This window comes from Ranitomeya imitator, chromosome 1, assembly GCF_032444005.1.
Source record: "Ranitomeya imitator isolate aRanImi1 chromosome 1, aRanImi1.pri, whole genome shotgun sequence".
Classification (NCBI taxonomy): Eukaryota; Metazoa; Chordata; class Amphibia; order Anura; family Dendrobatidae; genus Ranitomeya; species Ranitomeya imitator.
Window position 1 is genome coordinate 671,503,461 of NC_091282.1, and position 13,202 is coordinate 671,516,662.

At 40.1% G+C, this 13,202-nt stretch overlaps 1 protein-coding gene across 1 annotated transcript in view; it reads right to left on the reverse strand.

The window, feature by feature from the left end:
• The window catches only part of PPP1R14D (protein phosphatase 1 regulatory inhibitor subunit 14D), a 54,597-nt gene extending 41,646 nt beyond the window's left edge, over positions 1–12,951 (reverse strand). Inside the window, exon 1 of the mRNA XM_069729917.1 lies at positions 12,564–12,951. Within this exon, the coding sequence (XP_069586018.1) occupies positions 12,564–12,746 (183 nt within the window). The 5' untranslated portion in view covers positions 12,747–12,951. The remainder of the gene's footprint in view (positions 1–12,563) is intronic.
• Positions 12,952–13,202: the final 251 nt, after the last annotated feature.

The following is a 13,202-nucleotide window of genomic DNA, read 5'->3' on the forward strand; positions in this document are numbered from 1 at the left end:
ATTTTCCAGTATCAACCTGTAATATACCTTGGTTGTAAACTTAAATGGTGTTTTCAACTTCACTTATCCCACATCTTGTGCAGTTGGGAGGGGGGTGGGGGTTCCTTGAAGTTGGTTATAAATTGGTCTGGGGGATCCATTGGGATATGGATTCCTCTTTTTGGAATTTAATTTGGTTCTTGATCTGGTGAATTGTAGAGGGGATTTTCAGCAAGGGTTTGTTGAATCCTCAGGAAGTTCAAGTGAACATTGGAACCCTGTGGTTGTGCTCCCGAGCTAGTGGGGTAACGGCTGGGAGTAATTGTTGGTACATTTTATGTTCACTCTTTGTTTGGTAATCACCAGATCTTATGAGCTTCAAGGACTCCTCCCAGCATGTTAATGTTCTTTATGCTCTTTATGCTTTGATATTTTATTGTATGCTGTTTTAATTCTTATATTGTCCCCTTCATATATTTGCAGGAATGGTGTATATCCACCGAGTGCTTAATTTTATATTACCTAAGATGGTGGATAGCACAGACTGAGTGGATTACCTGGAGACGGGCAGTTGGGGGGGAAGTCCTTGAAGTTGGTTACAAATTGGTCTGGGGGATCCATTGGGATATGGATTCTTTCTTTTGGTATTAAATATGGTTCTGAATCTGGTGAAATGTGGAGGGGAGTTTTGGCAAAGGTTTGTCGGATCCTCAGGATGTTCAAGTGAACATTGGAACCCTGTGGTTATGGTGCTCCCGAGCAAGTGGGGTAACGGCTGGGAGTAATTGTTGGTACATTTTATGTTCGCTTTATGTTTGATAATCTCCAGATCTTATGAGCTTCAAGGACTCCTCCCAGCTAGCTAAGGTTATTTATGCTTTGTTGGGTTATTTTATGTTTGTTTTAATAAAGGTGTGTATTTAAAAAAACAAACAAACAAACAAAAAAAAAAACACTTTTGTTTCTTTGTTAGTGGGTCCTTAAAGCTAATTATAATTTGGTCAGTAGGGGTAACCATCTCAGGTATGAACCCTCTGTTTAGGGGGGCATTCATCACAGTGTCACCCCTTGTGTGGAGGAGTTAACATCTCGGGTATGGCCCCTGGATGGAGGGATGTACATCATAGTATGACCCCCTGGTGTGGAGGAGTGACCATAACGGTATGGCCCCCTGGTCTGCAGAAGCATTTATGTCTTACAACACCCTGTTAAGGTAAAGTCCCTGTGGTCATGGGAATCATATTCTACATGCCTACAAATTAGATTGGGTCCTATGAGCTAGGAACCATAGCGAGGAATGACTTGAGAATGCTGAGGCACAGATTTTGACTGTTTATATTGACCAACTCCTGTTTCTTTCAAGGTTGTTGTCTGGACAATGCAGTAATCTGGGGCATTAAACTGAAGAGCAATGTACCTAATATGGGTGCCCTGGAGTCAGTGGGAGTGACTAAGAGAAAAGTAATAAAGTGCATTCCGATGCCCTTGAGCCAGTGGGAGCGTCTAAGGGTGAAGAAATCAAGTGCATTAACACGAAGGGCGATGTGCCTATTCCCAATGCCTTTGTCCCAGTTGGAGAGGGTTAATGGTATATGTTATCAAGTGCCTGTAAAGCAATTAACAATGGCGTGGCAAGGTTATTAATCATGCCTTTGTAGACTTTTCTGCTATAGGCTTATTTCATTTACTATGTCCAAATATTACAGAAATTATTTAAATTATTTATTGATTGGTTATAATGTCCATATTATATTGTGTATGGCTTTTAATTACTCCTTGTTTATAGTATCTTTCTCTTTATATACACTCATCACTTTTTGGGTAGTAATAGTAAGTGGGTTTAAGAATTGGTTACTGCACAGCCCAGCTACTGTATGTAATGGTGGTTTCTTGAACTGAAATCTGTGAATTAGTGAGTTATTAGAGCTGGCTACAATACATGCGGTATAATAGTTTTTGAAGCATCGCAGATGTCATTATACAGGTAGTCAGACTGTGGCTACCCCTTTGTTATGGTTTAGTTTCTGCATTTCCCATTATAGAATCCACATTGCAGGATGTTTAGCGGCTGGTATTTTGCTGTAGTTACCGTATTATCGATCATAATTTGGTAGTGTTGCATTGTTAAAATTAATCTGTTGTAGTCCTGGAATTTTGTTCCTTATATGCACAGTCTTTCCATAGCATGCAGAACTGGTTGATGACTTTATTAGGCATGGGTGATGGGGGTCGAGTCCATTCAAGGTGTCAAATGGCCTCGCTGGTGGCGGTTTAGGAGTCAGGTGGAAGTTGCAGACAAGTTAAGGTGGACTCATTTTAACTAATAGAGGATGTAAAACCTCATGGTGGTGAGCAGGCTCGGCTTTGGTGGCCAGCCTCAAGGACATTGTAATGGTAACATCAATCAGGGGCGGGCACAGTGGTTAAGCACAGGAGTGAGGATAATAGGGTCATTGGTGCCCTGAAAGTTTACTGGCTCTGCTTGAATGGCAAGCCAGTGCATGCCGCCCCTTTATGGCTGTCTGTCCTGGTGCTGTATGTCAGACAGCTGGGGATATCGCAGTACTTGTGAATCCCAATGTACTAGCACTCCACCTGACTCCTACTATGATTATTTAATCCTGTGATTTGAATAAAAGCTGTGGCCATTTTGACAACCAAAATAATGTGTTTTGTGTATTTATTTTAGTACCTAGGTTTACAGTAGTTATGGTGGTTTTAAGAAGGAGTGGGGTCCATCCCATATCCAAAAGTCATGAGAATTATGAGGTCAAAGGAACTGGCCAAGGAGCTCAGAGACAGAATTGTAGCAAGGCACAGATCTCGCCATGGTTACAAAATAATTTCTGCAGTATTCAAAATTCCTAAGAGCACAGTGGCCTCCATAATCTTTAAACATGATGGTGACAGCATCATGCTATGGGGGTGTTTTTCAGCTGCAGGGACAGGACGACTGGTTGCCATTGAAGGAAACATGAATGCGGCCAAGTACTGAGATATCCTGGATGAAAACCTCTTTCAGAGTGCTCTGGACCTCAAACTTGGCCGAAGGTTCACCTTCCAACCAGACAATGACCCTAAGAACACAGCTAACATAACAAAGGAGTGGCTCCAGAACAAGTCTGTGACCATTCTTGACTGGCCCAGCCAGAGCCCTGACCTAAACCAAATTGAGCATCTCAGGAGAGACCTGAAAATGGCTGTCAACCAACTTTCCCCATCCACCCTGACGGAACTGAAGGGGATCTGCAAAGAAGAATGGCAGAGGATCCCCAAATCCATTCCCAAGAAGACTCATGGCTGTACTAGCTCAAAAGGGTGTTTCTACTCAATACTGAGCAAAGGGTCTGAATACTTATGACCATGTGATATTTCAGTTTTTCTTTTTTAATACATTTGCAAAAATGTCAACATTTCTGTTTTTTTCAGTCAAGATGGGGTGTAGTGTACATTAATGAAAAAAAATGATTTTTTTTTTAATTTAACAAATGGCTGCATTGAAACAAAGTGTAAAAAATTTAAAGGGGTCTGAATACTTTCCATACCCACTGTATATACACATAGAATACACAGATATATAGATGTCAGTGTTTTTAGCACAGTATCCATGGCCCCTTCCCAGGCTATAAACATCTGCCCCCAGCCATCGTCTTTCCTTCTGCTGGTTAAGAAAATTACGCAGGAGCCCACAACATTTTTTTCAGATAAATAATCTTTCATTAATTAAATACATGTACAGTAAGCTGCACACACACTATACTAATTGTATTTGTAACTGATATCTGTATATCTACTTATTATATGTGTATTTACTGTAATTCATCTCTTCTATTCTGCCGGCTCCTGCTGTGATTTTACACTATGCGGCTGCTGAATTGCCGGCTTTTTTTTCTATGTATGTAACATATACAGCTCTGGCAAAAATTAAGAGACCACTGCAAAATGTTCAGTTTTCTGATTTTTCTATTTATAGTTATATTTTTTAGTAAAATGTAAATTGTTAATTTTTTCTATAAACTTCTGACAACATGTCTCCGAATTTCCAAGCAATAATTTTTTTTCTGAAAAAGAAAAATGGTAAAAATTAAAAAATAAAACAAAACAGTGCTCTCAGACCTCAAATAATGCAAATAAAACAAGGTCATAATCATTTAGAAACAATAATAATAATGTTTTAACTCAGGAAGAGTTAATCAATATTTTGTGGAATAATCATGATTTTTAATCACAGCTTTCATGCATCTTGGTATGCTTTCCACCAGTCTTTCACACTGTTTTTGGCGCAAAAATGGAAGCAGTTCTTCTTTGTTTGATGGCTTTTGACTATCCATCATCCTCTTGATTACATTCCAGAGGTTTTCAATTGGTGTTCAGGTCTGGAGAATGGGCTGTCCATGACAAGGTTTTGATGTAGTGGTCTATTAATTTTTGCCAGAGCAGTATAGGGTCACTAAGAAATTTCCTTAATTTTGAAAAAAAAAGCGCAGTGTTTTCGAATGAAGCTAACATTAAATGATTCAGAAATACACTCTATACATTGGTTATGTGGTAAATGACTATTCTAGCTGCAACTATCAACCACATTCGGATCATTCAGACGAAACCTGAAAACCCACCTCTTCAGAAAAGCCTACAGCCTGCACTGACCCCGCTGCCTCCTCATCACTACCGAAGCTACCGCCTCACCAACACCGGAGCTCCTGCAACCCTCAACCTACTGTCTCCTTCCCCATAATCCTGTAGAATGTAAGCCCGCAAGGGCAGGGTCCTCTTCTCCCCTCTGTATCAGTCTGTCATTATAGTTTGTTTACTGTAAGTGATATCTGTAACTTGTATAGAACCCCTTCTCATGTACAGCACCATGGAATCAATGGTGCTATATAAATAAATAAAAATAATAATAATAAAAAATAATAATCTTCATAGCTGTATAGAGGCCAATTTCCAACAACCATCACTCCAGTGTTCTTATGGTACTTTGTGTTTGCTGTTTCAGAAGGCTAATGGATGGTTAGAATACCCTTGAAAACCCTTGTGCAAGTATGCTAGCACAGCTGAAAACAGTTTGGCTGATTAGAGAAGCTATAAACCTGACCTTCCTTTGAGCTAGTTGAGATTCTGGAGCATTATAATAATAATTTGTATTTATATAGCGCCAACATATTCCGCAGCACTTTACATTTGTTGGTTCCATTAATCTCTCAAAATGGCCAGAAAAAAGGAACTTTCATGTGAAACTTGACAGGCTGTTCTTGTTCTAAGAAATGAAGGCTATTCCATGCACGAAGTTGCCATGAAACTGAAGATTTCCTACAAAGGTGTGTACTACTACCTTCAGACGAGAGCACAAGCAGGTTCTAACCAATGTAGAAAGTGAAGTGAGAGGCCCCTCTGCACAACTGAGCAACAAGACACACTACTGAGCATCATTTCCTTGTCTTGAGGCATTTCCACTGAAGTTGAATCAGCCTGTGACTTCATTTTCCACTTTGATTTTGAGCATCATTCCAACTCCAGACCTCCGTGAGATATTAGTTGTGATTTACGTTGATAATTTTTAGGTTTTATTGTTCTCAACACATTCCACTATCTAATGAATAAAGATTTACGACTGGAATATTTCATTCAGTGATATCTAGGGAGAGAGAGCGTCCTGCGAATTCTGAAAACCTCCTCAGATTTTTTTCTTTATGTTTAGGTAGTAAATGAAAAATCATTGTAGAAATATAGTCCTTTAGCTGAGAAGGTTGGACAGACTCCGGATAATGAGTGGCAGACACAGTTAGTAGGCCCAAATAATAAAGTAGGCTAAATGCAGTTCAAAATTGGTAACAGGACTAAACAGGCGGCATTGCTTTGTTCAGTGGAGGACAACTGTAATGAGTGGCAGACACAGTTAGTAGGCCCAAGTAATACAGATGATGACGCTGGCTCAACACCTCCAGCCTTAGGTGCTATTGTGCTTTTGCCACTACCACCAGATGCACCACCACCATCAGTACCAGCTGGCAACAACCGCTCACGGGCTCTTCCACCAGTCTTCCTCATTATTTGGAAAATCTAACAACCGTTATATGGTACTGTAAAACAAGGTAGAAGGTGTATATAAACTTGTTGAGAATTTAAATCTTCCTTTTTTTGGGGGAGACTGAACCAAAACTCAGGCCCAGTGTATATAACAACGCAATCTAAGTGGCAGAAAGTGGCTGGCTGACATACGACAAACTAACAGGACTGCAGTATATCCACTTTGTGAGAATTAGAATCTCACTTTTTTTTGGAGAGACTGAACCAAAACTCAGGCCCTGTGCATAAAACAACACAATGTAAGTGGCAGAAAGTGGTTGGCTGACATACACCAAACTAACAGGACTGCAGTATATCCACTTTGTGAGAATTTATATCTCCCTTTTTTTGGGGGGAGACTTAACCAAAACTCAGGCCCAGTGTATAAAACAACACCATGTCAGTGGCAGAAAGTGGCTGGAAGATATATGAAAAAATACAAGGACTGTAGTACAATTTCAATCTCCCTACAATGATCTCAGGACAAGTATGGCAGTAATAAAAAGGACTGCTGCACACAAAAGTGTGGACAAATAAACAAGATAACTGTGCAGAAAGGAACAACAGGATTTTTGCTTTTAAAAAAGCAGTTGGTTTGCACAGCGGCGTACACACAGCAATGCAGCTATCAGGGAGCCTATAAGGCAGCCTAATAAGCTACAGAGATGATGCACAAAAATATAGTCTCCACTGTCCCTGCAAAAAAATGGTGGTGTTGGACAGTGGAAATCGCTACAGCACAAGCAGTTTCGGGGGTTAATCTTCCCTCCCTAACTATATCTCTTCTTCTGATGAAGCTGCAGCAACCTCTCCCTATGCTAAGATCGGCAGAAGTAAGATGGCGGCTTGCGTGCACGCCCCTTTATAGCCCCTGTGACGCCGCAGAAAGCAAGCCAATCACTGACATGCCCTTCTCTAAGATGGTGGGGACTGAGACCCATGTCATCACGCTGCCCACACTCTGTGTCCTCCTTCATTGGCTGAAAAATGGCGCTGAAAGCGTCATACGAAACGCGACTTTTGCGCGCAGATCGCCGACCTCATGGCCGATCCCACACTAGGATTGGGTCGAGTTTCATGAAAACCGACTTTGCCGAAAGTCGGCGATTTTTGAATTTGTCCGATCCGTTTCGCTCAACCCTAGTTAAGAATCGTCATTGACTCCGGAGATGTTTGTGAGGCCCATGGAGCTGAAAATGGGACGATAGGAGCAGAAGGGACTCCGGTGATTAACGTGAGTGTTCTGTTGCGCACGTTACATATACAGCACAGGGGACATTATGATTCATTAGTGGGCCGCCAGGGTGTGGGAACACTACAGTACCTCGCCACGACTGCTACCATGACCACCTTATATATAGAAGAGGTGCTAGACTTGTTTGCAGGAAAACAAGGAAAACTTAGATTTTCTTCTGCCTTTGTTGAACTATCTATGCTACCACATGACTACAATAAGTAAAACACCTTTTGAGTGGTAAACTGAGCAATAACCATCTGAGTTTTATCTGATTTTTGCACTGATTACAGTTTCATAGACTTTGGAAAATAATAGTAAGGAGGAAGTAAAACATAAAAAAACACTCTAATTTGTGGTGCTAAGATAGGAAAGAGCAAAGTTGAAAAATGCATAAACTAATTTGGACTTGGGGCTAAATTGAAGCCTTGGCAGAAAAATTAGATTGCATAGATATAATTTCACAAAATGACAAAATAAATAAAAAATAATAGCATATATCATATACAGCTTTCAAGCATAAACACATTAAAATTATAGTGTTTGGACTGACCGATATTTATTAACTTCATATATTTCTCCTAGTCAGGCTCAAGATTTACAAAATTGGGTCCCTTATCTGCACCATTATAATGTACCCAAACAGTTATTCAGACGAACAAATATTACCTCCACAAAGTGTACAAATAATAATACTATATGGTGTCCACATAATACTGCTTTATAATGCACAAACAATGATGCCATTCAGAGTCCATACAATACCTTTTTACAGTGCTTAACCCCTTCAGCACCCCCATCCTGATTTCACCTTCCTAACCAGACCAAATTTTTCAATTCTGACCAGTATCATTTTATGTGGTAATAACTCTGGAATGCTTCAACATATCCCAGTGATTCTGAAAAATTATTTTATAACACATTGTACTTTGTTATTGGTAACTGTAGGTTGATATTTTTTGCATTTATTTGTGAAAATATCTGAAAATTTGACGAAAAATTTAGCAATTTTCAAACTTTTTGTTTTTATGCACGTACAGTAAATCAGAAAGGTACCGGTATGTCACATAAAATAGTTAATAAATATAATTTCCATATGTATACTTAACATTTGCATATTTTTTAAAACATATATTTTTTTGTTAGGAAGTTAGAAGGGTTAAACATTTTTATGGACCACATCACATTTAAAAGTATCATTGACACCATTTTAAAAACTGTGCTCAAAAAAACAACATTATTAACCGCTCAGGTGTGTCATAGAAATTAAATCTATTTGGAAGGAAAAATTTTTAATTTTATTTTTTCCCACAAAAAATGTTGTTTTAACCCCAAATTTTGCATTTTGACAAGGGTAACAGGAGAAAATGGATCATATTCTTTGTTGTGCAATTTCTCCTGAGTGTGTCGATACCCCGTATGTGGGGGAAAACTACTGTTAGGGCGCAAAGAAGGGATTGAGGGAGAAGGAGCTCCATTTGACGTTTGAAGTCAAAATTGGTTGGCTTGGAATAGAAAGTGGATGTCATGTCACGAGACCCCCTGATGTGTCTAAACAGTGGACACCCCCCACAAGTGACCCCATTTTGGAAACTACATCCTTCAAGGAATTTATTTAGAGGTCTGGTGATCACCTTGAACCCACAGGTGCTTGCCATGAAAATGAAATAAATGTTTCACACAAAAATGTAGGTTTTGCCCCATATTTTTCATTTTCACAAGGGTAACAGGAGAAAATGGACCATACAATGTGTGGTGAAATTTCCCCTGAGTATGCAGATACTTCATATGTTGTGAAAAACTACTATTCATTCACACGGCAGGGCTCGAAAGAGAAGGAAAGCCATTTGACTTTTGAAACGCAAAATTGGCTGGAAAAGATAGTGAATGCCATGTCATATTTGCATAGTCGTTAATGTGCCTAAAAAGTGGAAACCCCAACAATTGACCTCATTTTGGAAACTATACCCCTCAAAGAATTTATCTAGCTGTGTGATGAGAACCTTGAATCCCTTGTGTGCTTCACAGAATTTTATAACGTTGAGCTGTGAAAATTAAAAAAAAAAATTCCCACAAAAATATTGCTTTAGCTCCACATTTTTTATTTTCACAAGAATAACTGGGAAAATGCTAAAATTTGTTGAACAATTTCTACTGATACCCCATATGTTGTGGAAAACTACTGTTTGAGTGGACGACAGGGCTCAGAAGTGAAAGGGCAACATTTGACTTTTGGAGTGCAAAATTAGCTGGAATAGAAAGCAGATGCCATGTCACAGTTAAAGGGAATCTGTCACCCCAAAAATCGCCTATAAGCTAAAGCCACCGGCATCAGGGGCTTATCTACAGCATTCTGTAGACATGCGCCGGTATGCATTGTACTACGTTTTACGATGCATGCGTCATATAGACGCACAAGACAGGGCGCAGAGGACGCTACTTATAGCGTTTTCCCTGTGCCGAAATTCTTGATCTGTAGGGTCTTATGACAATGCATGTGTCGCAAAACGCTGCGTTGTGTATTTGCGTTGTTGGTTGCGTTGCGTCACATCACCGACGCTGCGCCCAACAACGCAAATGTGCACGTAGCCTAACCTGAAAGAGAGGAAAAACAAGTCAGATTATACTCACCCAGGGGCGGTCCCGTTGCGGTCCGGTTCGATGGGCGTCGTGGTCCGGGTCCAGCGCCTCCAATCTTCATATCATGACGTCCTCTTCTTTGCTTCTTGCTGTGGCTCCTGCGCAAGCGTACTTTATCTGCCCTGTTGCAGAGCAAAATACTCCAGTGCGCAGGCTCCGGGCCTCTCTGAAATTTCCCGACGCCTGCTCACTGCAGTACTTTGCTCTGCTCTCAACAGGGCAGATAAAGTATGCCTGCGCAGGAGCAATGGCAGGAAGTAAAGAGGACATCATCGTATGAAGATGGGAGGCGCTGGACCCGGACCGCGACGCCCATTGGACCGGACCGCACCGGGACCACCCCTGGGTGAGTATAATATAACCTGTTTTTCTTATCTTATAATCTGACTTGTTTTTCTTCTCTTTCAGGTTACATCGGGGGGCTTATCTACAGCATTACAGAATGCGCTAAGCACTCACTTTGGGTTTTCCATCTAAATCTCTGAGTGACGTGATTCAGATGAAACCCCCGATGGGTCCATTCACTATAATGAGGCAGCAGAGTTTCTCTGGACTCTGTCTGGCCTCTGTTCAGCGGTGTCCTTCTTTTCAAAAGTGCACAAAACTGTGGCAGACCACGCTTTTTTGCAATCCTAAAAAGACGGACACTGCCAGATCATAGGTCAGACAGCGTACCCAGTGCCTCCATCTGCCTCATTATAAGGAGTCTTCTGCTATTGGTTCCGTATTTCAGAGATTTACACTGAATGCCTGGTGTATGCTCAGCACCAGAGCGCAGGATAAATGTGCGCCGAGCCTTACTGCGATCTTTGGGAGGCAGAATCAACTAATCAACAGCAGGTGAAGAATTGGTTTGATTTACTTTACCGTTCCTCGTGTGCTATAGGTAATTAGATAACTTCATTCTTCAGGTCGGTGTGATTACAGCGATACCAGATTTATATCTGGCTTTTATGCTTGGCAGCTGTCACACACACAAAAACACTTTTATTTTACAAAAAAAGTTTGTGCATCACCATATTTTAAGTGCTATAATTTTTCTATATTTCTGCCCACAGAGTCATGTGCGGGCTTATTTTTTGCAGGACAAGTTGACGTTTTTATTGGTACATTTTTTGGTCACATTAACAGCCATCTCTTATCTCAGTAATGGGAAAGTCTGTCTTCACTGAATGCAGATTTTACCTCAGAATTGGAATTTTGATAATGACTGATCTATTCTAGCATAGAAAGAAGCAGCTCTGTCTCATAAGATGTATTACTAAGTTGCTTATTTTCATGTGTACTATTGATTTATGATATAAAAATTAAAAAGACAATTACTCTTTAAGTAATACTCCCTTATATTGTACAGACTGAATATTCAGCCCACATAATCATGCCATATAGTTCCAAAATAATATGGGCATACAGCATATAACAACCAAGTGCCAACATTCGATATCCAAATAACAGAGAGCTACTCAGGATTTCAATGTTTGCATTTTCTAACAGCAAAGAATACAAGAAAATAGGCCATACTCCATTATAAAATAATCCTCTGCTCCAGCGTTGCCACCCTGGTAATTCTCACTTGTCTCTGCTTACTTTTCTGCAGCAATCACATGTTGTACATCCACGTGAATACTGCAGCCAATCATTGGCCTGTATTTATAGCATGAGACCAGGCTGACGCCAGTGATTGGCTGCACTCCGCCAATTAGTTGTTTTTGATACTGGCTGTGCCTGGGTGTACTTAATTGCGGAGCAGAATAGCACAACTGTGTCAACAGTATAGTGGCCGCAATGGGGTACTGCAGTTTTGATTAGAGGCGGATGTGCAGTACCCACCTGTGGCCACTATGTGGTTTATGGAGCTGTGTAACTCCGCAACTGATGATCACACCCAGATGCCGCCATCACCAGGAACAGCTGATTGGCAGGGGTTTCGGGTATTGCACCCCACTGATCTGGTATTTATAACTTATCCTAAGACTAGGCTATTAATATAAAAGAACTGGACAACCTATTTAAGAAAATTAATTTTAACTTTTATATATGTTTTTATTTTCTGACTCGAAGATAGAACTGAAATTTGGCCAAGGGAAGTAAAAATGTCTTCAAAATCTCACTATTGCTTTTGTAGCTTTATTTTCCTTTTATATTCCTCACGTATTTTTAACATAGTCAACCCTTTAAACCAAATTATATTGCAACTGTTTGAACGAATAATAATCTAAAATACGATACGATACGATACGATACACTTTATTGATCCCGTGGGAAATTATGGTATCACAGCAGCACAACTTAAATCATAAAAATCATAAAGGAATTACATGGTTGACATGACAGTGGAGTTGACAGAAGAACATTATACATTATACATTAGAATAGGATATACACAACGAGTGAACTGAAATGTAGAGAAATAAGTAGACATTCACCTTGATGGTTTAACCCTAATGTTATTATTGTACATTCCCATAACAGTTGGCACAAACGATTTCCTATATTAATGCATTACAAATAAAAAAAAGAAAATGATAACTAATGAATAAAACATTAAGAACACATTAAAAGTATGCAATATGAACAAAATAGCTATTAGTTGTAATATAGTAGTGACAAGTAAGGAAAAAAAAAATTCTGTTTTCAGACTTACTTGGTTCTGGTAGAGCTCCTGAATTTGAGCATCAATCCACTCCTCCAGTTTAATCCTGCGCTGCAGTTCTTTGCGGTTATATTTCACTGTCAGTTTACCGTGCTTCTTTGGTGTCACATCTTCATCTTGTTTTTCCTGAGGTAGGAAGGTGACCTGAGCTGGACGGCTATTGCTGGTAGCCATGTTCACCTCTTTTTTTGTGCTCTTCGTTGACCTGTTATGTTTTTTTTAAGCTTTTCGACAATGCACCAGATCTGCTTGGATAGGCGTGGATCTGAAGTGATGTGATCAGGCTGGAGACTGAGAATGACTGGGACAAAAGTACAAGAGGAGAGGTTACAAGGAGACAAAGTGCTGGCTGCCTTCTTCAGTTTCACTATTCCAGTGCAGATAGGGATCAAATGTTCACGTTTTGCCTTATCGCGTCTGAAGGCGTGTCGCGAGATAATGAGAAGTTCAGAATCGATGACGTCCTCCACTACTGGACAATCAGCTAAATTGTGCATCATAAAATAAGAAAAAACAACAACATATCCTTACCTCCTGGACCACCGCCATTCCTCCGATACTAGTGCTGTGTGTCGTGTTGCATGATCGTTGCATCCAATCAGTGGCCATGGAATGGCTTCAACCTGTCAG